Source organism: Callithrix jacchus, chromosome 16 (genome assembly GCF_049354715.1).
Source record: "Callithrix jacchus isolate 240 chromosome 16, calJac240_pri, whole genome shotgun sequence".
In the NCBI taxonomy this organism is placed as follows: domain Eukaryota; kingdom Metazoa; phylum Chordata; class Mammalia; order Primates; family Cebidae; genus Callithrix; species Callithrix jacchus.
Window position 1 is genome coordinate 54,279,078 of NC_133517.1, and position 23,581 is coordinate 54,302,658.

Consider the following 23,581-nt stretch of genomic DNA (forward strand, 5'->3'; position numbering starts at 1 on the left):
AAGTCACCGTAACTAACCAATTCAAACCCTCAGAAAGCACCTCTCGACCTTCCTCTCAACCTTCCTGGCTGACTCTAGTACAGCAGGGAGCCAACATGTTAAATTTAACCAAAGCATGAGTATCACCAGCTGCTTTTTATGTGTCTCAGCAACCCCCCCTTGGCTGCAGTTCCCCTCAGATCCGGGTTCAATCTGTCACAATCACCTACAGGACCCGGCACCAACTTAACGTATCACCTTGTTCCAAGTACACCCTCAAAATTTCTCTCTCTGCCATGAGACAGCCAGCAGCTCCAGGCCCAGATTTAACACCACAGTAAAGGTAAAGTCCTCCCTCTACGTGCCACCAGGAGGATATTTCTGGTGTAATGGAACCTTAACTAAAGTTATTAATGCCTCCTTCCCTTTCCCTTGTGTGCCTGTCACCTTGGTCCCACAGTTAGAGGTATATGGACAGGCCAAACTTCTATCCCTCCTTCCACCCTCTCCTAATCACCGAGACAGATGAGCAGTCTTCCTCCCAATGGTCATTGGTCTGTCTCTAGCATCCTCTCTGGTGGTGGCCGGGCTGGGTAGCGGCGCCCTGGGCTACAGGGTCGCCTCAGCCACTCAACTAGAAGACAAGCTTTGCATGGCTATTGAAGTGTTGGCTGCCTCCCTGGCTTCCCTCCAGCGACAAATCACGTCACTGGCCCAGATAACTCTCCAGAACCGACGGGCCCTTGACCTGCTGACAGCAGAAAAGGGAGGTACCTGTCTGTTTCTTCAGGAGCAGTGCTGCTATTACATCAGAAAATGTCAACATTCTCTATGGCCTCCAAAAAGACCTCCGCAAGAAGCAGAATGCATCAGTCTCGCCTCTCAACTGCTGGCAATCCCCCGTGCTTACCTGGCTAACCCCTATTATCACTCCCAACATCGGTTTGCCTTCTGTTAATGCTAGCCCCTTTTTTCCTCACGTTTTTACAGGTCCGCATAAGGGAAATTTCCAGGGTAGCCGTAAACCAGATGCTACTTCCCCCCATGTCTGACTCCCAACCGAGGCACCAGCCAACTGACCCTTCTCCACAACTCCGCCCCTAATCAGCAGGAAGTAGCCTCATCAGGAGGCTGGAAAGCCATCCAGCTCTGCACTCAGCACCCAGCTCTGCACCCAGCCCTCCAGTCGGGAATTCTGGCTGATGCAACCCTAACCAAATCTTGCACCAAAAAACCCGACAACGTGCCAACCAATAGCGGCCCAATCCTGCTCTCCCAGAGCCAATCAGAGCACCCAGCTGTTGCTCGTTACTCACAGCCACAAAAACCCCACACCCCAGGAAGTCAGTGCAACTTCTCTGGCCCCCTTTCCCTGGACCATAGAACCTTGCCCGGGAGCTGAATAAACTGGCATCTTTATACTGGCCTCAGCTTCTTCATTTTAAACTCAGCAATAACCTTTACAACCACCACCTTGCTTAATTCATGAAGGCTGAGCTTTACTATATGCCCTCAAAAATGTTCCCCAAAGGGACACTTTTCTATCTAGGAAATGACGTTTTAAAAAATCAAAACTCCCATGGCCTGTCCTAGGAGGCGCGGGGAGATGACTAATCAAGCATGGCGGGCATTGGATACCATCTTGAAAAGGGAAAAAAAGTCCCTCCCCGGCTGCAGCGGTGCGGAGGCCGTCTCCCTGGTCCGCTGCGGTCCCTGCCCCTCCCGCCGCCAGCTGCCCCGCGGGCGGCAATGACTTCCAGTGGTGCTTCTTGCAGGGGGCCATCGACTAGGACGTGGCCAAAGAGAATACTCCAGGTTACACAAGTGGACGTAATGAGAAATCAAACTACCTTCACTGAATTGAAACATCCTTCCAGCATTCACTTAATCGAACAGCTTGGTGGACTGGAAGGGTCTCTCCAAGAAACAGACCTGCATCTCAGCACTGCCTTTTCTACAGGCACTGTTTTTTCTGGCAGCTTCTTGGATTCCCTCCTGGCGACGGCCTTCTACAATTATCATGTCCTGGAATTGCTTCAGATGCTGGTGACAGGAGGAATAAGTCCTCGGCTGGAATAACATTTAGACAAGGATAAGGTCTATGATGCGTCAGATAGCTGCACGGTGCTCGTCTGGAAGCAAGCGGTGTAAGCTGGGGCTTCTGTCATTACACCAAACCATTTTATCAAACGTTCAACCAAGAGATGCCTTTGGACAACGGGTCTGTGGCTCATTACATATTTTTGGAATCCCGTGTGTTGGCTTATACCGAAAAATGGATGAAGAGGACCTCAACCCGGAAAACAAGAGTGTTGTAGATTGGAAAGCACCGTCCACCCATCCAAGGATAAGAACCAAGGCTACTTCATCCAATGTGAAAGAGAATTCCAGAGCTCAGGTCCACAGTGGCACGGGAGGGTGCATGGGAAATAAAGAACCATGTAAGAATAAGGAGGGATGGGTACAGACAAGAGGGACCTGAGTAATTAGGGTCCAATTAATATTGGCCATGTAAGGAGAACGGAGTTTCTGTCCCCCAATGAAAACTGAAATGTGAAGCTAGATTATAAATCAACTCCACCTTTGAATTTTGTAACTTACTCTTATCCGTGTCTGTATAGCTTTCTAAAGCTGAACGCCACTAGGCACATTAGAAGGAAAGCCTCAGACAAGGAGGTTTATGATGAGGACTTCTTTGCATATTCAGAGCCACACTAGACCTGCCCATATTCTTCATGTGCTCTGCACTTGCTCCTTACAAATCATCTCCCGAGACGGTAACTCTGAACAAGGAAAATAAAAACGGAAGCATGCCATTTCTGTGCCCATTGCTTAACGGTTCATGAAGACCACAGTTCCAAAGGAGACAAAAGTCTAATCCTGCTGGATCTTGTGTGATAAATAAATATATGATTAAAAAAATCAAAACTCTTTTACAGGAAATAATATTTGTACATACCCATAACACTCTCAAAGAGAAAACGATTCTTCTACCCACAAACTGCTCCTGACATCACGTGTGAGAGCCTTTCCCCCCACACCAAGCAGCTCTCCAACTCTGACAGCAGCGCAATGTCCTACAACGTAACTCGAGTCTGAAACGGATTGCCGGTCGTTTAGTACAGACCCACAGGGTAAGGGGTCAGTCCCACAAGATCAGCCTACTTCAGAGGCCAAGTGCAGACGGTGGGCCCCAGGGTCCCCACGTCCCCCTTCTCAGGTTCCATACTTTTTTTCTTCTTGAGACAGAATCTTGCTCTGTGCCAGGCTGGAGTGCAGTGGTGCAATCTCGGCTCACTGCAACCTCTGCCTCCCGGGTTCAAACGATTCTCCTGCCTCAGCCTCCTGAATAGCTGGGACTACAGGTGCATGCCCGGCTCATTTTTGTATTTTTAGTAGAGAACGGGTTTCACCATGTTGGCCAGGCTGGTTTCGATCTCTCGACCTCATGATCCACCACCTCGGTCTCCCAAAGTGCTGGGATTACAGGCGGGAGCCACCGCGCTGGGCCAGGTTCCATACTTTTCTAAGCACACATAGCTCGGGACCATATGGACCAGCTGACTGTGAAAAGGCGTTAAAAGACGTGAATGAACCGCTCATGGGCAAAGTACAGGGGAGGGCACAAGGCATCCACGCCCTCCCTGGGCTCTCCACTTCCTAACCAACCCCCACCTTCACCTACCCAAAGCTCGAGCCCCATGCAGGGTTTTGCTGGAGGCCTGGCTGTAGGAATGACCAATTCAATCACCGGCCAGTGCCCCCCGCAGGAAATGAGACAGTCGCTGCAGCTTGACCGTGGGAGGGGAGGCGTCTCAGCAGCGCGTGGCAGGCCCGGCACAGACCCCCGGGGCCTGCCCTGTCGCTGGGAAGCGCCTCCTGCAGGCAGCGCTCCCCTTCCCTGAGCCAAGGTGGATGCAGCCCCGGCGAGGGCGAGGCTTTCGCAGCCTGAGAGGCAGGTGGGCAGCCGGCTCTGCCCCTCCCTCACTGCGTACCCCGGCTCACTCAGCGCCGTGCACCCGCCGGTGCTGGATGAGGTGGAAGCTCAGGCGGAAGGCGCGGCCGCACTCAGTGCAGCGGAACGGCTTCTCACCCGTGTGGAGCCGCTGGTGCCGGAAGAAGCCCGACAGTGCCCGGAACGCGCGCCCGCAGTGGCCACACTCGTGGGGCTTCTCGCCGGTGTGGATGCGGCGGTGCTCGCGCAGGAAGGAGCTGCGGCTGAAGGCGCGGCCGCAGTCCTGGCAGGCGAAGGGCCGCTCGCCCGTGTGCACGCGCTGGTGCTGGAGGAGGTTGGAGCTCTGGCTAAAGGCCTGGCCGCACTCGCGGCACTCGTACGGGTTCTCCCCGTGGTGGGTCCGCCGGTGCCGCACCACGTTGGAGCTGTGCAGGAACCGCTTCCCGCACTCGCCGCACGCGTACAGCCTCTCTCCGGTGTGGGTGCGGCGGTGCTTGGCGGCGTCCGACCTCTGGCCGAAGGCCTTGCCGCAGTCCTGGCAGGCGTAGGGCTTCTCGCCCGTGTGCACGCGCTGGTGGCGGAGCAGGTTGAAGCTCTGGCTGAAGGCCTTGCCGCACTCGCCGCACGCGTAGGGCCTCTCCCCGCTGTGCGCGCGCTGGTGGCGCACCACGTGCGAGCTGTGGATGAAGGCCTTGCCGCAGTCACTGCACTCGTACGGCTTCTCCCCCGAGTGGATGCTGCGGTGCTTCGCTGCATCAGAGGGACACTTGAAGCTGAGGCCACAGGCGCTGCACGGGAAAGGCCGCCCCTTCCAGCCACGCCTTCCCCTTGCCCCGGGGCCTGCAATCGGAGGAACGTCTGACTCGCAGCCACTCTGCCCTCCAGTTTTCTCAGAAATGACCGCGCCTCCAGGGGAACCTCTGGGCCTCTCTCCAGCTTCCTCATTTTCACAAAGGCCAAGAGACCCCAGCGCCCAGGGAGGTCCCCCTCTGTGGCCCTCTCCCTTGGGAGCACCTGGCTGTGGTACAGGCCCTGTGCTCCGAGCTGCCTGCTCCTCTGCTGACCAGCTGCCACTCGGGGCCTGCGCCAGGAAAGCGGCCTTCACAGCTGAAAAAGAGGCCAGACAGGAGGAATGAGTTTAGCTGTAAGAGAATGTGAGTCCAGGCTGGCCCTGGCAGTCGTGGTGATGTTAGCTTGCCACAGACACTTGATTCTGCCCATTCATCTCCCACCTAGTTTCTCCTCCCTATCTTCTTAACCCCTGTAGTTACCGGGCAGACGAGAGTCCCGCACTGCCACTCCAGAAACGGCTGTGCGCCTGGGTGGTGGCTCCTACCTGTAATCCCTGCACTTTGGGAGGCTGAGGCAGGAGGACCACTTGAGACTGGGAGTTCAAGACCAGCCTGGCCAACGCAGTAAAATCCTGTCTCTTAAAAGAAACTGAATTTTAAAAATATACAAACAGAAACGCGCTAAACTTTTAGCCTCGGCCCACCCAGTCCTGGGAGGAGAGGTGACAGAAACGCAGGCTCTGGGCACTTACTCTGCAGGGCAGCTGGGAAAGCAGAGGAGGCTGCTGGCAGCAAGCCAGGTTGGGAGGGAGGCAGATGCAGCAGGAGGCGTGGGGACAACGGTGCCCTACACAGTCCATGGCCAGCTCTGCCTTAAGTCTGTCTGTCCTTCCTTCCTTTTTTTGTGAGACAGGGTCCTGCTCTGTCACCCAGGCTGGAGTGCAATGGTGCCATCACAGCTCACTGCAGTCTCGGGGCTCAAGTGATCCTCCCTCAGCCTCTCGAGGAGGTGGGACTACAGGTGGGCACTACCATGCCAGATTGTTTTTAAAATTTTTGTAGAGATGCAGTCTCACTGTTTTGCCCAGGCTGGTCTTGATCTCCTGGACTCAACACTCCTCCCACCTCAGCCTCCTGAAGTGCTGGGATTACAGCCGTGAGCCATCGCACCCAGCCATGGCCCCAGCTCATTCCTTTGGACTCCCTGAGACAACACAGCCTCCTGAACAACTCCCCCCAAACACCAAATTGTTAACCTGCCAATAGTGTTCTCACTCGGACAAATCCATACCAAGAGCTGGAAGCAGTGGGCTGGGCAGTGGCGCTGGCTGGGCAGTGGCGCTGGCTGGGCTGAGCAGCCTGTCCCATGAGCAATGGCCACTGTTGTCGGGCAGTGAAGCCACTAGTTGGACTTGGTTCTACTGGCTCACAGGAACATACCGTGTGGCCATTTAGACAAAAGCCTTAAGGATGGGGGCAAAACCCTGGAACGTGAGAAAGCTGGCGACTGACCTTGGCCTGCATAGGAGGCAGGAGGCTCAGCCAGGAGTGGCAGTGGGAGGATGGGGGCCTCCGAGGCCAGCACAGCAACTGAGCGGGGCTTCTCTGCCTGCAGGCAGTCAGCTGTGGAGCGGAGGACAGGAGGCTGAGTCCCAGCTACACCTCTCAATAACGTGGAGGGTGCAGATTTGACAGAAACTCCTGTGGGGGTGGGGCAGGGATGTTCCTGGGCACATGAGAGCAGGCTGCTGTCAACGGTCCCCACCTCTCTCTGCCCTGGCAGGCCCACAACACTGAGCAGCTGGGGGCAGGAGAGGCTGAGTGTGGTGCACAAAACAGAAGCCCCTTGCCAGAGGCCCAGCCCTGGTCTTGTGGTTGGAAGTTCAAGAACTGACTCAAAGGTATTGCTTACCAGGAAAAAGAACCACAACTGTAACGAGAAGGGGCCACATAATGGCAGAGCGCCACTGGATCCAGCCTGCAGGCCCCAAGGATCCTTCTCCACAGCAGGGCCTGTGCTGCCCCCGCCCCTCCAGTCACTGTGATACACACTCAGGGTGGTCCCACAGGCCCAAAACATAAAGCAGTGTTCTCATGGGGGTGATTCTGTCCCGGGCGCACATTTGACAATGTTTGACTGACACCAAGTGGGCAGAGGCAAAGATGATACGGAACATCCTATGAGGCACAGGACGGCCCCTCAACAAAGACTTGTCCATCCCAAACAGCCACAAGGCCGAGAAGCACCGAGACCTTCCCAGAGGCAGCGCCTGGGGTTGCCACTTTCTAACCAAAAGCACCAGTCCACTGGCAAAGACAGTCACCAAACAGATGCCCAGGAGATCTGATGGGCCTGTGTTTACCTCCCTCTCTGACCCAACATGCTCTGCACCAGTGACCGAGACGTGGTGTTTTTACTGTAGTCCTGTTCAATCTCTGCCCTGGGCCTCTGGGCCCGACTGTGGATGTAGCCCCTCACCTGCAGGGGCCTCCATCAGGGTACTGCTCCCCTCGGCACCTGTGGGCTCCACCTTGCAGATCACCAGCAGCCAGAACAATTTCTGCCTAGGTAAAAGAAAAATAAATCACAGCCAGGGCTAGGTACAGGGGAGAGGGGCAGTGAGGTCAGAATAGGCCCTGTGGTAGCTGCATCACCCAGCTGGGGCCACCCCTGTCACTAGCAATCAAAGTCCTGGCTCAACAGCCCCAGAAGTGGGAGGCCCGGGTCCATGCTCAGCCAGTCCCCGCAGACCCAGGGCTGAGGCAGAGCACAGGTGGGCGTGGCCACAGCTTCCTGGCTTCATGCTGAGCAAGCCCGCACCCGCCCACAGTCTTCAAACGTCTAGAGAAATTTCCATGGGTTTTAAAATTTCTTGATAGTGGGCCGGGCGCGGTGGCTCATGCCTGTAATCCCAGCACTTTGGGAGGCCGAGGCGGGTGGATCACGAGGTCAAGAGATCGGGACCATCCTGGTCAACATGGTGAAACCCCGTCTCTACTAAAAATACAAAAAATTAGCTGGGCATGGTGGCGCGTGCCTGTAATCCCAGCTACTCAGGAGGCTGAGGCAGGAGAATTGCCTGAGCCCAGGAGGCGGAGATTGTGGTGAGCCGAGATCGCGCCATTGCACTCCAGCCTGGGTAACAAGAGCGAAACTCTGTCTCAAAAAAAAAAAAAGAAGAATTATATCAATGGTAAAGTTTTGGACTGAGGAATGATTTTTCTAAGCCTGCCATTAGATGTCTGACAAATTTAACTACATAAAAAAATTTAATGTAAAGCAAAAACCAGAAAGGGGGAATACGTGCAATGCAAAGATTCATCCTTACCTGATAAAGACCTCTACATATTATCGAGAAAGGAAGGAAAATTACCAACAATTATGAACAGGTAACTCACGAAGAACAAGTAGGCAATATATTTTTTAAGTTCCACGGCAGGTGCAATTAAGAAATGTGATTTGGGCCTGGCGCAGTGCTTCACTCCCATAATCCCAGCACTTTGGGAGGCCGAGGCGGGCAGATCACGAGGTCAGGAGTTTGAGACCAGCCTGGCCAATATGGTGAAACCCTGTCTCTACTAAAAATACAAAAATTAGCTGGGCGTGGTGGTGGGTGCCTGTAGACTCAGCTACTCGGAAGGCTGAGGCAGGAGAATCGCTTCAACTGGGAAATGGAGGTTGCAGTGAGCCGAAATCGGGCCATTGCACTCCAGCCTGGGTGACAAAAGCGAGACTCTGTCTCAAAAAAAAAAAAAAAAAAATGTGATTTGGCCGGCTGCGGTGGCTCACATTTGTAATCCCAGCACTTTGGGAGGCTGAGGCGGGCGGATCGCCAGGTCTGCAGCTAGAGACCAGGCTGATCAACATGGTGAAACCCCGCCCCTACTGAAAATACAAAAATTAGCCGGCCATGGTGGCGCACCTGTAATCCCAGCTACTTGGGAGGCTGAAGCAGAAGAATTACTTCAACCTGGGAGGGGGAGGTGGAAGTTGCAGTGAGCTGAGATTGCGCCATGGCACTCCAGCCTGGGCAACAGAGCGAGACTCTCAAAAAGAAAAAAAGAAAGAAATGTGATTTGGCTGGGTGCTGTGGCTCACACCTGTAATTCCAGCACGTTAGAGGCTGAGGATGAAGGACTGACTGAGTGCAGGAGTTCCAGACCAGCCTGGACAACATAGTGAGACCCCGTCCCCCCACCCCACCCCCCCACAAAATCAAAAAATTAGCCAGGTGTGATGGTAGGCATCTGTAGTCCCAGCTACTAGGGAGCTGAGGTGGGAGAATTACCTGAGCCCAGGTCTAGGCTGGGGTGAACTGAGATTGAGCCACTGCACTATAGGAGGGCGTTGGAGACCCCGTGTTAAAAAAAAAAATAAGTAAATAAAAAAGCAATTAGTAAATTTAAGCCACCTGTTATCCTACCTGCCAGGGAGGCTGAGCGGGAGGATCTCGTGAGTCCAGGTGTAGGCGGCCAGCCTGGGTGACATAGGGAGACAGCTCCTCTTTTACAAAAAGGTAATTTAAAGAGCAATTTTTAAGTCTGAAGGCAGATTTTTGAAAGTAGGAACACCTTACCCGCAAGAATTAGGGAACAGGCCCTCCAGTTCACAGCTGGGAAGAGGCTGGATCCGCTGGGCTGGTGGGAAATTTGACAACTTACAAAGGCCTGAAGACGCGCGGGGGGACTCGGCTCGCAGGAAGCCGGGCACGCATCGGCGCCCCGGGAACGCACCTGCAGGGCCGCTTCCTCCACGCCGCGCCCGAGAGCGGCTGGGGTCTGCGCTGCAAGGGGAGGGCGCGCCGCGCCGGCCAGGGCAGCGGTGCCGGCCCCGTTCTCCTCGCAGCGCCCTCCGCACGAACAACAGAAGTCGAGGCCGCCGGGTCCAGGGCGGCTGGGCTGCAGCCGCGACGATCCCCGCCCCGCCCCGCGCCGGAAGCGCCGCCGTCCCCACCCCTGGCCCGCCCCCTCAGCACTTCCGGCGACGCTCTGGGCCGCGGGAGGACCGCGCGCTCGGCGGCCTGGGGGAGAGCGGGACTGCCCCGCCCCTGCGCCTTCAGCTCTGCGGTCGCCCGCAGGCGCCGGCCGAATCTGTCCTGCCGCTCAGGAAGCTCCGCCTCGTGGGGGGCGAGGTCGAGCCGCCTGTGCACCGGGGTCCGGCTGGAGCCAACTGCGGACCCGGCCCGGGCGTCTGCAGGACGCGGCAGGCGGCGTCGAAGGCCCGCAGTGGGGATGCCACGCGCGTTCCCGGCCGTTTCCCCAGGCGCCCCGCACTTGTCCGGGGCCCTCCGCTGGGCGCACCGGCCCCTCCAGGCCGCCGGGGCCGTGGCAGCACGGGGGTCCCGAGCGTGGGCTTCCCTGGGGCCGAGCGCCTGGAGCACTTTCTGCAGGACGCCGCTCGCGTCTCCTCGGCGGAGAAGCCCTTGCTACCCTGTCTCACCAGGCCCGAGCTCTCGTTCGTTCAGCAAGACGCACCTCCTGTCCAAGCCTCTCGCGCTGCCGCCTGCTGCAGACCGAAGGCCACGCACCTCCAGCTGGGATGCTGCAGAAATGACGCTTTTCATCATGAGTGCAGTGTACAGCTACGGAAGGTACGCGTTCCCTCCTGCCAGGAGTAGACAGAGCCTCTCTGGGGAGAAAGAAAGGCTGAAGAACCGATCCCCATGAAAGAACCCTAAGGAGACAGCAGCAGAGGGCCAGACGCGCCCCTGGGACTGGACCCTGGACTCGGGAGGACCACAGGGTTGGAAGCCCAGGTCCCCGCCAGCGCCTTCGACAGTCCCCTGCTGCCCGCCGGCGCCACTGGGCTTCTGCCTCTGGGCCTTCACGTCCAGTGCCTGGGTTCATGGCGCACTGCACCAGTAAACACATGAACACCACGCCACATGCTAAACGATTATTTGTAACAAATTAGAAGCAATTGTAAAACATAAAAATTAAAACACATGACTCATGAATGTAATCCCAGCACTTCAGGAGGCCTGGGCAGGAGGATCGTTTGAGTCCAGAAGTTTCAAACCAGCCTGAGCAACATAGTGAGATCCCCATGTCAAGTAAAAAATATTTTGTAAAAGTTGGCGGGGCCTGATGGCAGGCACCGGTGGCTCCACCGACTCGGGAGGCTGAGGCGAGGGGAGGGGGGATCACTCGAGCCCGGGAGGCGGAGGCTGCAGTGAACCGAGATCACGCCACTCCCTGCACTCCAGCCTGGGTGACAGAGATCCTGGAGCAAAGAACGACAACAAACACATCTAAAAGAGGCGAGGTAGAAGTAGGAATCACCCTTTCCCTCCGCATCCCAGTGGGACGTCGCGGGTCTTCTGAAGACCCTCTCTTGCCCTGCAGGCTCCAGTACTCCAAGGCGCTTCGCTCTCCAGAGCTCCCCACTGCCTCCTGGACACAGTCCCGGCTCCTTGCGCGGGGCAGACTCTTCGCGACCCAGCCCTTCTGCCCCTCCAGGCCCTTTGGCGCTGTGCCAGAGGCCACTGCCCTCTCCTCGCCCCTTTCCAAATGCGGCCTGCCCTGGGCCCCTGTCATTCTGTTCCCTGTGCTGCTTTTGCCCTTCCCCTCACTCCCCACCCACCAGAACCGGGAAAGCGGTGCCGCCTTTCCAGGCCCAACTCCGGGCTCGCGCCCTGAACCTCTAGGAGTCGGCAGACCCCGCCCGGGGCTCTCCAGTCCGCTCAGACCCCAGGGCCGGTAGCCCCGCCCACCAGACAGCTCCGCCCCAGGCCCCGCCCTTGCTTCGGCCACACCTCCGCCCGCCAGACCGCTCCTCCCCTCCAGCCCCGCCCTCGCCTGGCCCGCCCCCCTGGCCCGCCCCTCGCTGGCAGCCGCTGGCAGTCCGGGTCGTGGGACCCAGCCCCGGCCTCACGCAGGTGCCTCAAAGAAGATCCTGAATTGCGTCACAGCCCAAGGTAGCCGTCCCGTGGCCAGGCCTTGGAGCTTCCCACGGACACCCGGGGCCTCCTCCGGAGTCACCCCCCCCACCGCTACCCTCCTGCTCTTCCACAGGGGGAGGCCCCACAAGAGGACCCCGAGAAACAATGGAAAACACAAGGCCAGACTCGGGCAGGGACATGGGGGTGGGGAGTGGACTCAAGGAACTCCGGAGCCTGCGAATAGTTGGGATCCCGGGAACAGCCCGCGCCCTGGAAAGCCAACGTGGAATTCTGTTTGGGAACGAGTCCTCACAGTGTGAGGCGAGACACACTCGGCAGCTGCAGGTGGTGAACGTCCATGATCAAGGGCAAGTTCGCAGTCTAGAAAATTCTGGATTTATTGATCCAAAAGTAGCCAAATCTAGCCCAGCAAGGTGGCTCACGCCTGTAATCCCAGCACTCTGGGAGGATCACTTGAGGTCAGGAGTTCGAGACCAGATTGGCCAACATAGTAAAACCCCATCTCCACCAAAAAAATTAGCCACGTGTGGTGGCGCCTGCTGTGGGTAACCCCCCATGTGGGCACCGAGGAAGGAGAGCTAAGCAGATCCCCAGCACAATTAGTGCCTGAAGAATGCCTTAGTTTATAGTGTTATTACTCAGTTATTTCCTTTATATAATCCTTTATGTATAATATCATGTATTAGTTTACAGTCTGAACAATTACCTGAAGAATATGCTACTACTCAGTTATTTCCCTATATATATGTGTATATATAATTCTATCTATACATATATGTATATCATTCTTATCTTAGTTCATAGTTGGAGGAATGCCTAGAGCAGACACGGTACAGGGCATGAATTAAGTGATAAACAGCTCTACATATATAAGCATATCTTGCTTATAGTCGGAGGAATGTCTAGAGCAGACACAGTGCAGTGTAGGGCTGTTGGCCTCACAGGGTCGTGGGGTGTCCCTTATGCTGTGCTGAGATGCAGGATCCAAGAATTAAAGAGACAGGACGCTGAAGAACTGGAGAAGAGCAGCTGGACTCAGGGGGCCGCACCACCTGTGAGTGGAGACTGGCAAGGCCCCAAACATCCAGAAGCGTCTGTAATTATTAGGTAGAAGGCAGGGTGGGGCAGGGTCATGAGTGAGGTCATCTATAGGCTTAATGATAGGGCATACATAATCAGGTGAATAGCAGGTGAGGGGGCCACCCCATTAGGTCACCTGGGCAGAGAGGTGGGCTGTGCACAGTAGGGAGCTGTGCTGGGCGCAGTAGTAGAGGGTCATGTACAAAGGAGAGGTCCACCCCCATTATGTCACTGAGGCAAACAGGTGTCGTGAGCAACACTTCTTATTTGGGGACTGGAGACGTCAAAGGATTTCTAACAGAAGGATAGTGTAAGCCCATGCACTGGGAGCTGACAGACATGTGCTCTTCTCTGAAGATATTTATGGGAGGATGATTTGAGCTAGCACAGAAGTGAGAAAAGACTAACAGGGTGTATATGTGCCACATTTTTCCAATCCAGTCTATTATCAATGGGCATTTTGGTTGATTCCAGGTCTTTGCTATTGTAAACAGTGCTGCAATGAACATTCGTGTACATGTGTCCTTATAGTAGAACGATTTATAGTCTTTTGGATATATACCCAGTAATGGGATTGCTGGGTCAAATGGAATTTCTATTTCTAAGGCCTTGAGGAATCCCCACACTGTCTTCCACAATGGTTGAACTAATTTACACTCCCACCAACAGTGTAAAAGTGTTCCTTTTTCTCCACATCCTCTCCAGCATCTGTTGTCTCCAGATTTTTTAATGATCGCCATTCTAACTGGCGTGAGATGGTATCTCAATGTGGTTTTGATTTGCATCTCTCTGATGACCAGTGACGATGAGCATTTTTTCATATGATTGTTGGCCTCATATATGTCTTCTTTCGTAAAGTGTCTGTTCATATCCTTTGCCCACTTTTGAATGGGCTTGTTTGTTTTTTTCCTGTAAATCCGTTTGAGTTCTTTGTAAATTCTGGATATCAGCCCTTTGTCAGATGGGTAAACTGCAAAAATTTTTTCCCATTCTGTTGGTTGCCGATCCACTCTAGTGACTGTTTCTTTTGCCGTGCAGAAGCTGTGGAGTTTCATTAGGTCCCATTTGTCTATTTTGGCTTTTGTTGCCAATGCTTTTGGTGTTCTGTTCATGAAGTCCTTGCCTACTCCTATGCAGCAATCAGAAATGATGAGTTTGTGTCGTTTGTAGGGACATGGATGAATCTGGAGAACGTCATCCTCAGCAAACTGACACAAGAACAGAAAATGAAACACTGCATATTCTCACTCATAGGCGGGTGATGAAAAATGAGAACACATGGACACAGAAAGGGGAGTACTAAACACTGGGGTCTATTGGGGGGAAAAGGGGAGGGCCAGTGGGAGGGGGAGGTGGGCAGGGATAGCCTGGGGAGAAATGCCAAATGTGGGTGAAGGGGAGAAGGAAAGAAAAGCACACTGCCATGTGTGTTCCTACGCAACTGTCTTGCATGCTCTGTTTATGTACCCCAAAACCTAAAATCCAATAAAAAATTAAAAAAAAAAAAAAAGACTAACAGGGTGTACAGCCGCTGTGACTGGTCACACCAGAGGGGTTCTTCTCCCTCGGTTATTTGCGGGATCTCAGGCCTGAGGCCTGCTTTCCACAGGAACTGGATGCGGGTACCACAGCTCCTTTCTCAGGAGGAGAGGCTCTTGCTCCAAGCCTGCTATACAGCGTGTGCCCTTTCAGGCAGGGATGCCACTGCCTGGGTCTTTTGTTCTCGTCCTGGTCTGGCTGTTTTCCAAGTGCTGCTTCTGTTCTGCGACTACTCTAGGCATTCCTCCTACTACAAACTACTGTATGATTATGTGGAAGGATTCTATAAATCACACTAAATGTGTCGGTACAGCTCCAACTACATCCGTTATATGATTATATAGAAAGAGTATATGGGACTAAGCATGATTATACATATAAACTAGATACAGTAAGCAGTGAGTTATTACATGATTATATAGAAAGATTATATGGACTAAGTATGATTATATATATAAGCTAGATACAGTAAGCAGTGAGTCATTACATGATTATATAGAAAGATTATATGGACTAAGTATGATTATATATATAAGCTAGATACAGTAAGCAGTGAGTCATTACATGATTATATAGAAAGATTATATGGGACTAAGTATGATTATATATATAAACTAGATACAGTAAGCAGTGAGTTATTACATGATTATATAGAAAGATTATATGGACTAAGTATGATTATATATATAAACTAGATACAGTAAGCAGTGAGTCATTACATGATTATATAGAAAGATTATATGGACTAAGTATGATTATATATAAACTAGATACAGTAAGCAGTGAGTTATTACATGATTATATAGAAAGATTATATGGACTAAGTATGATTATATATATAAACTAGATACAGTAAGCAGTGAGTCATTACATGATTATATAGAAAGATTATATAGACTAAGCATGATTATATATATAAGCTAGATACAGTAAGCAGTGAGTTATTACATGATTATATAGAAAGATTACATGGACTAAGCATGATTATATATATAAGCTAGATACAGTAAGCAGTGAGTTATTACATGATTATATAAGCTAGATACAGTAAGCAGTGAGTTATTACATGATTATATAGAAAGATTATATGGACTAAGTATGATTTTATATATAAACTAGATAGAGTAAGCAGTGAGTCATTACATGATTATATAGAAAGATTATATGGACTAAGTATGATTTTATATATAAACTAGATACAGTAAGCAGTGAGTCATTACATGATTATATAGAAAGATTATATGGACTAAGTATGATTTTATATATAAACTAGATACAGTAAGCAGTGAGTTATTACATGATTATATAGAAAGATTATATGGACTAAGTATGATTATATATATAAACTAGATACAGTAAGCAGTGAGTCATTACATGATTATATAAGCTAGATACAGTAAGCAGTGAGTTATTACATGATTATATAGAAAGATTATATGGACTAAGCATGATTATATATATAAGCTAGATACAGTAAGCAGTGAGTTATTACATGATTATATAGAAAGATTATATGGGACTAAGTATGATTATATATATAAGCTAGATACAGTAAGAGGTGAGTTATTACATGATTATATAGAAAGATTATATGGACTAAGTATGATTTTATATATAAACTAGATACAGTAAGCAGTGAGTCATTACATGATTATATAGAAAGATTATATGGACTAAGTATGATTTTATATATAAACTAGATACAGTAAGCAGTGAGTTATTACATGATTATATAGAAAGATTATATGGACTAAGTATGATTATATATATAAGCTACATACAGTAAGCGGTGAGTTATTACATGATTATATAGAAAGATTATATGGACTAAGTATGATTTTATATATAAACTAGATACAGTAAGCAGTGAGTCATTACATAATTATATAGAAAGATTATATGGACTAAGTATGATTTTATATATAAACTAGATACAGTAAGCAGTGAGTTATTACATGATTATATAGAAAGATTATATGGACTAAGTATGATTATATATAAACTAGATACAGTAAGCAGTGAGTTATTACATGATTATATAGAAAGATTATATGGACTAACTATGATTATATATATAAGCTAGATACAGTAAGCTTATATGATTATATAGAAAGATTATATGGGACTAAGTATGCTAGATATAACTACTAAGTATGATTATACAAGCTAGATATATGTAAGCAGTAAGTTATACTCCAGGCACTAATTCTATAAACTAATATATGATTATATATAAAGGATTACGTAAAGGAAATAGCTGAGTAATGACACTATAAACTAAGATATTCTTCAGGCCCTAATTGTGCGTGAGACTTGCAGAGCTCTCCTTCCTCGGTGCCCGTGTCGGGGGTTGCCCACAGTGCAGAGCATGACTTAAGGGAAAACAGTTATACCAAGACAAGAATCCATGGCCCAGGCGGCAGCGTTCAGTATCATAAAGACACCTGCTGTATTGCAGGTTTGGAGCAAGGGCCTCTTCTCCTGAAAAAGGAGTTGTAGGACCTTGCGTCCAGTTCTTGTGGAAGGCTGCCCTCAGACTGGCAATCCTGCGAGCATCCGAGGGCTTAAAACCCCTCCGGTATGACTGCACCTGGGTGACGGTGTAACTTGTCAGCTCTCTAGCTGACTCCGACCATCCTCCTGTAGAAACACCGGCAGCTGCCAGCAGGTGGCAGCAGACCGGGTCAGCGCTGCTACTGTGCTGGCTCAAGCACATCCTCCTATAGAAGGCTTTGGAAGTAGCCGGCCCTAGATAGAGAGATTGCACACTGCACTCTTCACTGCGCATGACCCGCCTCCTAGCCTTGGTGACCTGGCGGCGGGGGGTGGACCCCTTGTTTATTGCACAGGTGATTGTCTTGACCCTATCACGGTCCTTAAGATGACCTCACTCACTACCCTTCCCCTTGTTTTGTACCCAATAAATACGGATGCTCCTGGACGTTCCGGGCCTCTCCTGTCTCCACTCATAGGTGGCATGGCCCCCGAGCCCAGCTGCTTTTTCCCAGCCCTTCTGTGTCCTGTCTCTATACTTCTCGGATCCTGCGCCTCAGCACAGCAATAGGGGACACCCCACAACCCTGTAGGGCTGTGGCTCTACACTTGCCTTAGTCCCACTACTCGGGAGGCTGAGGCAGGACAATCACCTGAACCCAGGAGGCAGAGGTTGCAGTGAGATTGCACCACTGCACTCCAGAGTGAGACTCCATCTCAGCAACAACAAAAACGGTGTGGAGTTAGAAGGCCACGCCTTCAGGACTGTCTTCAAGAGCTTTTCCACTGAGCCCCTTACCTGCTACCCTGGAAAAAAATTAGAATGAATAAATTACCAAGGGCACCCTTTAAAAACAAAGAGAGCTTGGCCGGGACCCTTTAAAAACAATGAGAGATGGCTCATGCCTGTAATCCCAGCACTTTGGGAGGCCAAGGTTGGCAGATCGCTTGAGGTCAGGAGTCTGAGACCATCCGGGCCAACATGGTGAAACCCTGTCTCTACTAAAAAAACAAAAATGAGCTGGGTGTGGTGGTGAGTGCATCCTCAGGAGGCTGAGGCAGGAGAATCTCTTGAGCCCGGGAGGCAGAGGTTGCAGTGAGCCGAGATCGTGCCACAGCACTCCAGCCTGGGTGACAGTGACACCCTGGCTCAGAACAAAACAAACAAAAAACAAACAGAGCTCAGAGAAAGAGGACTGTTGTTCAAAGGAGGGACCGTGGGTCAACCGAGGCAAGTGGCCACGGAGCCAGGACACAGGCGACACGGAAGGGAAGGCATCCCAGTCTCTTGGAGGAAGGAGCAGGGAAGGCAGAGGCTGCTGAGCTGTCCCTAGAAGCAGATCCCACCTTCCAGTACAGCTGCAGGATGGAAATCCCGCCACAGCCTGAATGGCCGGGGAGAACCTCATGCCAGGCTGCACAGGAGATCGGAGCCCAGGACAGCTGAATGGCAGCCCCAGGAGACCCTGGCAGAGACCTTAGCCAAGCTGTGCATGGCTCCCGTGTGGTAAGATCTGTGAAGTAACAGATGGGCTGTTGGCGAGAAGGTTCCAGGTGAGACCCACCAGTGGCCCTAAGACGAGAAAATGCAAGGGCGGTGGGAAGCTGCGGTGCACCAAAACCCAGAGGCCTGACCAGTGCCAACTGGCACCTCACTGCTGTGCAGCCAGGAAGAATGGGCCCAGGGAATTCATTCCTGCTGTGCTGGGCACCAGGGACGTCCCCAAAGATGGACAGAGCACCATGGGGGCTGCCCTGGGGGCTCGCGAAAGACAAGGGAGAGACACAGAGGCACAGTGGGCACCGCCTGCCCAGTGCTGGAAAGTGGCACATAGAGATCTCATTAGAAGCAGAGACCAGGGCCGGGTGTGGTGGCTCATGCCTGTAATCCCAGCACTTTGGGAAGCTGAGGCGTGTGGATCACGAGGTCAGGAGACTGAGACCAGCCTGGCCAACATGGTGAAACCCCATCTCTACTAAAAATACAAAAATTAGCTAAACGTGGTGGCATGTGCCTGTAATCCCAGCTACTCGGGAGTCTGAGGCAGGAGAATCGATTGAACCAGAGGATTGGAGGTTGCGGTGAGCCGAGATCATGCCACTGCATTCCAGCCTGGGGACAAAGTGAGACTGTTTAAAAAAGAACACAAAGCAGAGACCAGGGAGCAGTGACTCAGACAGCACTGCCAGTGTGTCCTGAAGTGTGAGCAGGAGTTTGGGAAGGGCACTGAGGTGGGGAGACCCCTTGGCCCTCAGGGAACCTGGCCTTGCCACGCTGATGCTGCACTTCCTGCTCTGGGCCCCTTGTAGCCACCGGGGGTTCTAACTCAGAAAAGACATGGCAGGTTTGGGATGGGAAAAGGGAATGAGATGCACACAAACCCAACAATAAAAACGGGGTCAAGGCAAACATTCAGGATGGGAAACCACAGGCTGGCCCCACGGAACCACACTGAGTGACCGCCAGCACACTGTGCTGAGCAGGAGTGCCAGGAAGGCGGGCAGGCAAATCCGCTCCTGAGACGCCCGATGGCAGAGGGAGCCTCCAGAAGCTAGAATACCCATCAGCTTGGGGAGGGCAGGGAAGCCGAGGGGAAGCTCTGGAAATTTCCATGCTATCACCTGGGTTGGTTAGGAAGAGTGTAAACATGTAAACAGTCAAGCAGCACCAGCAGGGATCGTGGTGAAGCTATTCAAGGTTGTAGATGAGGAAAGAATGACCAAGGACTTCCCAATGGCGCAGGCTCAGCACAGTCCTGCAAGGAAAAACGCAAAACCCAACCATCTTCCCTAAGCCCTCGCTACTCACTTCGACATCCATCAAGTGTAACGGCTATGGAGGGCATTCTAGAGCTTTCCGGAGCTCAGCATGCAGCCCTCTACCTAGACGGGAGCTGGGCTCAGGGTCCTGCAGGGTGGGCACATGGACTGAGGTCCAGGGAGGCCACCTGCCCCCACTTGCTTCCTGCCTGTCACTCTTGTCACCCAGATGCTGTTCACCCAGGTTCTGCAGCAGGCGCTGGGCTGGACGCTCTGCCGTGTGAACAAGGGGGTGCCCCGTCCCATGGGTGCTTGAGGAGCAGCAGCCTCACAGAACAGCCACAAGCAGAGTTCAGGGCAGCAGAATGGGAAGGCCCCGCCTGGAGTCAGGCACACCAGGGCTGCAGTGGTGCCATGACTTCGCCCACCTGAGACTCAAGAAGGTCTGGGAGTTCCCAGCCCACGCACACGTCTGGACACTTGTCTCCCCACCTCCACGCACACTGTGGGGAACTGCATGGCTCCTCAGGGCCGGGACCACGGTTTTCCGCCCCGAGGTACCTGGGGCCCGACCTGCTGCGTTGAATTTTGGAGTGGATGAGGGGCGAGGGCATGGCAGGGCGGCTGGAGCTATCCAACTGCTGAAACTGCTGCGGTTGCCACAGCCGCCGGCTCCCAGGAGGCGTCCTCCTGCCTCTGCGACCTCAGCGCAGGACTTGCGAGGTGCAGCTCCGAAAGGCCTGAAGCCGCTGATCCACTCCCTCTCTCCACGATGGGGACACGCTTGGGGACAGTCCCAACTGGGGTAAGAGACCCACCAAAAGGGCGCCTGCCTGAGCACTCCAGGGACACCGAAGAGGGGTCTGGGAGACCCTGCAAACCCCTTGGCTTGCGTGGGGAGTGTTCCTGCCCGACATGCTCGTCCACTTCTGCAATCTTTGAGGGCAGGGAGCGTGGCTGGCAGGGAGTCACCGTGCGGCAAGCACTGGGCCTGGAAATCCAGGCCTGGGTTCAAATTCGGGCTGCGGGACGCCCTCGCCAAGTCTCGATTTCCTGCTGCAATGACAGACGCCGGCGCCCCACTCGCCGTGGGGGAATAGGGCTGCCAGCACCGCCCCCAGGGGTCTCAGGCCTCAGCGCGTGGAGGGTATTTTAGGGGCAAGTTAACCGTGGAGGCCATTGAGAGCTTTCGTCCTCCGGTCTGCGCATCCCTCCGCCAAGACGCCTGGGGCAGTGCTGGCTTTTCTGGATTTGGGAATACTCGCAGCATGGTTGGCAGGTGGGCCTCCCAGATCCCCACGCCCGAAATCTGAAGCTTCCAATGTGTCTCCTTTGCGAGACACGTCGGCTGCGCGGAGCGTTGAATTTGGGGTGTTTGGATTTGGGGTGCTCAGCCTGCAGCGCGGAGGAGAAAATTTCTATTTTTCCCACACTTCCCAAATTTCTTTAAAGAGCATGAATAAATCCAACAGGGAAAAAATGAATCCGTTTAAAACCTGTGATCTTTAAAGGCTTGACCGGGGCTCCCGCGCGTGGGGCACTGCCCAGGCCCAGCGAGCCCAGCCCAGCCCGCGCCGGAAACGCGCGCCGTCCACGCAAGCCCCGCCCCGTGCCGGGGGCATTTCCGGGCGCTCTAGGCAGCTCGGAGGACCGGCTCGGAGGATCGGCGGGGGATCCCCGGCCAACCCCAGGGCGGCGAGTCCGGCGCTGCTTGCGGGACTGGGGGCGGTGACGGCGGGGCCTCTCTGGGAGGGTTTGCGAGGCTGTTAACCAGCACTGGCCGCGTTGTGGGGCGGGAGACGGGGCGCCACGGAGGCAGGGGGTGCCGGGCAGAGCGTGGCTGCCAGAGGCCCAGATGCCCAGAGGCTGAGCCGGGCCCGGCATGTCGGAGGCGCAGGGCCCGATTCTGGCCCAAGCAGGGGCGTCCACGGTTCGAGCTGCCCGTCCAGGTGGTGCCTGAGGAGGGCCTGAGCAGCAGCCTCTGCAGGGGGCCGGCCAGCAGCTCCTGCCCGAGGGTTTGGAGGAGAATAGATGTCCGAACGTGGCCCACGAGCAGCGTATTTGGGTATCTGCACCGAATCCCGATTCCCCGGCTTCCCCCAGGTCTGCTGAATCCCTCGGGGTGGGGCCTGGGAATCCGCGTTTTTCAGTAGGCTTCCCAGGTAGTTGGGTGGTCCTTGAATGAAACGAGACCCTAGAAAACGTGAGGCAGGGCGGCCTGGTGAGTGGCCAGTGGTCCACAGGACTGGACGTGATCACAGCAGGACCTCCAATAACCCCGCAGGGGACGCTCGGAGCCGTTCCGAAGGGGACCCAGCCGGAACCCAGGGAGGAGCAGGCTGTGAAAACCGGGCAGAAGCGCCGACTCAGTAGACAATGCCAGGAAACCCTCCCCGTAGCAGCCGCAGGGTCGGTTCTCGCCCTCTGCGAGCCAGGTTGTCCTAGACTCAGCTGATGAGCAAGGCCTTACCCCTCTTAGCATCTGAGGGTGGGAGGGGCTGCGTTTTCCCTGCGGAACTGCACACGTGCAGGCTGAGTGCTGAGATCTCTTGGTTGGTGTCAATGCCTGCCTGTGATGCGCACAGCTGCCGTAAGAAACCGGGACCCCGTCCTGAGGCCACGACCCCGAGGGCAGTCTCCGCCTGCAGAGTCCTTGCTCTTGCACCAGCTCACCTCGTGGTAAATCCCTTGGCTCTGGTTTGGTGCGAGACAAGAGCCGGGCGTTCCATTCCCTGATGCATCCCTGGTGACCGCCCTGGCGCTTCCGGGCATGCCATCTTTGCCTGAAGGTTTTGCTGTGGTCACTGCAGAGGGGGTGGGGTCCCTGGCTGCAGTTCATCAGTTTCTGCTGCGTGGATGACATGCGCGGGGTTCCTCTCCAGTGGGGATTGAGACCCTCCACATGCCCGCACCCACCGTCCCCTCCGCCACCGCAGCATGAACTGAGAAGGCGGGTGTTCCCACAGCCCCTGCCTTTACAGGGCCTCTCCGTGTCCACGGGGATGCCTGAGGGCCCGAGAGCTTCCACGAAGGCGTGGCTGCCTCCGGCGCCGCTCATGGGCTTCTCCCCAGCGGGAATGTTCTGATTCCGAACGGAGCCGAGCATGCGCGAAGCGCTTCCCACGTTGGCGACGTTCACAGGGTGCTTCTCCAGCGTTCCATGACACGTGCACGCTACGTGCGCGTCCCAGAAAGGCACATTCACGGCGTTTCTCTCCCGTGCACGGCCGCTCTGAGCTCTGGGACCGTCCGCACCTGCGGCCACGCGTGGTCTCCCCGACGCTTACGAACCAGGCTGGAGTCCTGAAGTCCTGGCTGCACTTGGCACATGGCCGGGTTTTTCTACAAAATCTCATTTCAGCCATCCGAGTCCTTCAGCATTTATCTTGCGAATACGCTCCAACCTAAAAGGCCCGTCCGCCTCGTACTCCAGGGAGGGGGTATTTGACCCTCTGCGGCACCTCTGCTGCGGGCCCCGCCTCCGCAAACCCATTTCTGCTTGGCCAGTTGGTGCCATGCTAGGCTTTCCCGCTAGGGGCGCCAGAGAAAGCGCGCGAGGCTGGGGGCGGGAGGGACACGCTCCTTCCGGTTTGTTTCCGGTTTCTTGCCCAGACTTCCGGTCTGTGTGCCTCTCCAACCGCGTATCCTCAGGACTCTGCTGCTTCGCCGCGGCAGGAGCACGTCCCTTCGCCGCCACTAAAACCGCAGTTCCCGTCTTAGCAGAAGCGGCTTCTTTGCCCCCTTAGAGACCTCAGACCTCAGCCAGTGACGCCCGCCTCGGGGGTCTGACTTCACCCTCGGGGCCAGGTGGGGGGCCCGGTGGGGGACCAGGTGGAGGCCCGGAGACCTGCCCTCTCCTTAGGGGTTTAGTTCCCAGGCTCTCTGACCCCAGTAATTCCAGCCTCTGCCCTTTGTTTCCACAGCTGCCCCCTCTGGTTGATGCCTCGGAGATAGAGTTGTCTTCAGCCTCCTCAGTAGCCACTTCATACCTAGCGATTCGCGATGCGAAATCCCCTCTTTTGAGATAATGGGCGGGGCCTCTGTCTTCTGACTGGATCTTGACGTCCATGTCTTTCCACCTT

The 23,581-nt window shown here is 53.8% G+C and overlaps 1 protein-coding gene and 1 long non-coding RNA gene across 45 annotated transcripts in view; one reads left to right on the forward strand and one right to left on the reverse strand.

The window, feature by feature from the left end:
• Positions 1–5,044, forward strand: part of LOC128929888 (uncharacterized) — a 34,862-nt gene extending 29,818 nt beyond the window's left edge. For 41 of the 42 annotated variants that reach the window (XR_013528017.1, XR_013528048.1, XR_013528018.1 and 38 more), the window contains 2 exons: positions 212–322; positions 970–5,044. This is a non-coding gene — a long non-coding RNA (uncharacterized LOC128929888). Of the gene's footprint in view, positions 1–211 lie in introns of all 42 variants that reach the window. The other variant, XR_013528016.1, reaches the window with a different exon arrangement.
• Positions 2,657–22,593, reverse strand: ZNF696 (zinc finger protein 696). 3 transcript variants are annotated; one of them, XM_078352991.1, is made up of 5 exons: positions 10,201–22,593; positions 9,303–9,363; positions 9,150–9,203; positions 7,205–7,290; positions 2,868–5,041 (listed from the first exon to the last, which is right to left on the reverse strand). In XM_078352991.1, the coding sequence occupies exons 4-5, from the start codon at positions 7,218–7,220 to the stop codon at positions 3,981–3,983; spliced, it is 1,077 nt and encodes a 358-aa protein (XP_078209117.1). In that variant the 5' UTR covers positions 7,221–7,290; positions 9,150–9,203; positions 9,303–9,363; positions 10,201–22,593; the 3' UTR covers positions 2,868–3,980. The 3 variants fall into 3 exon arrangements, with proteins under 3 accessions (XP_035132377.2, XP_008981333.3, XP_078209117.1); XM_035276486.3 differs by lacking the exons at positions 9,150–9,203; positions 10,201–22,593 and adding an exon at positions 9,460–9,644 and having other exon boundaries at positions 2,657–5,041; positions 7,205–7,286; XM_008983085.6 differs by lacking the exon at positions 10,201–22,593 and having other exon boundaries at positions 2,657–5,041; positions 9,150–9,324.
• Between the last annotated feature and the right edge of the window lie 988 nt (positions 22,594–23,581).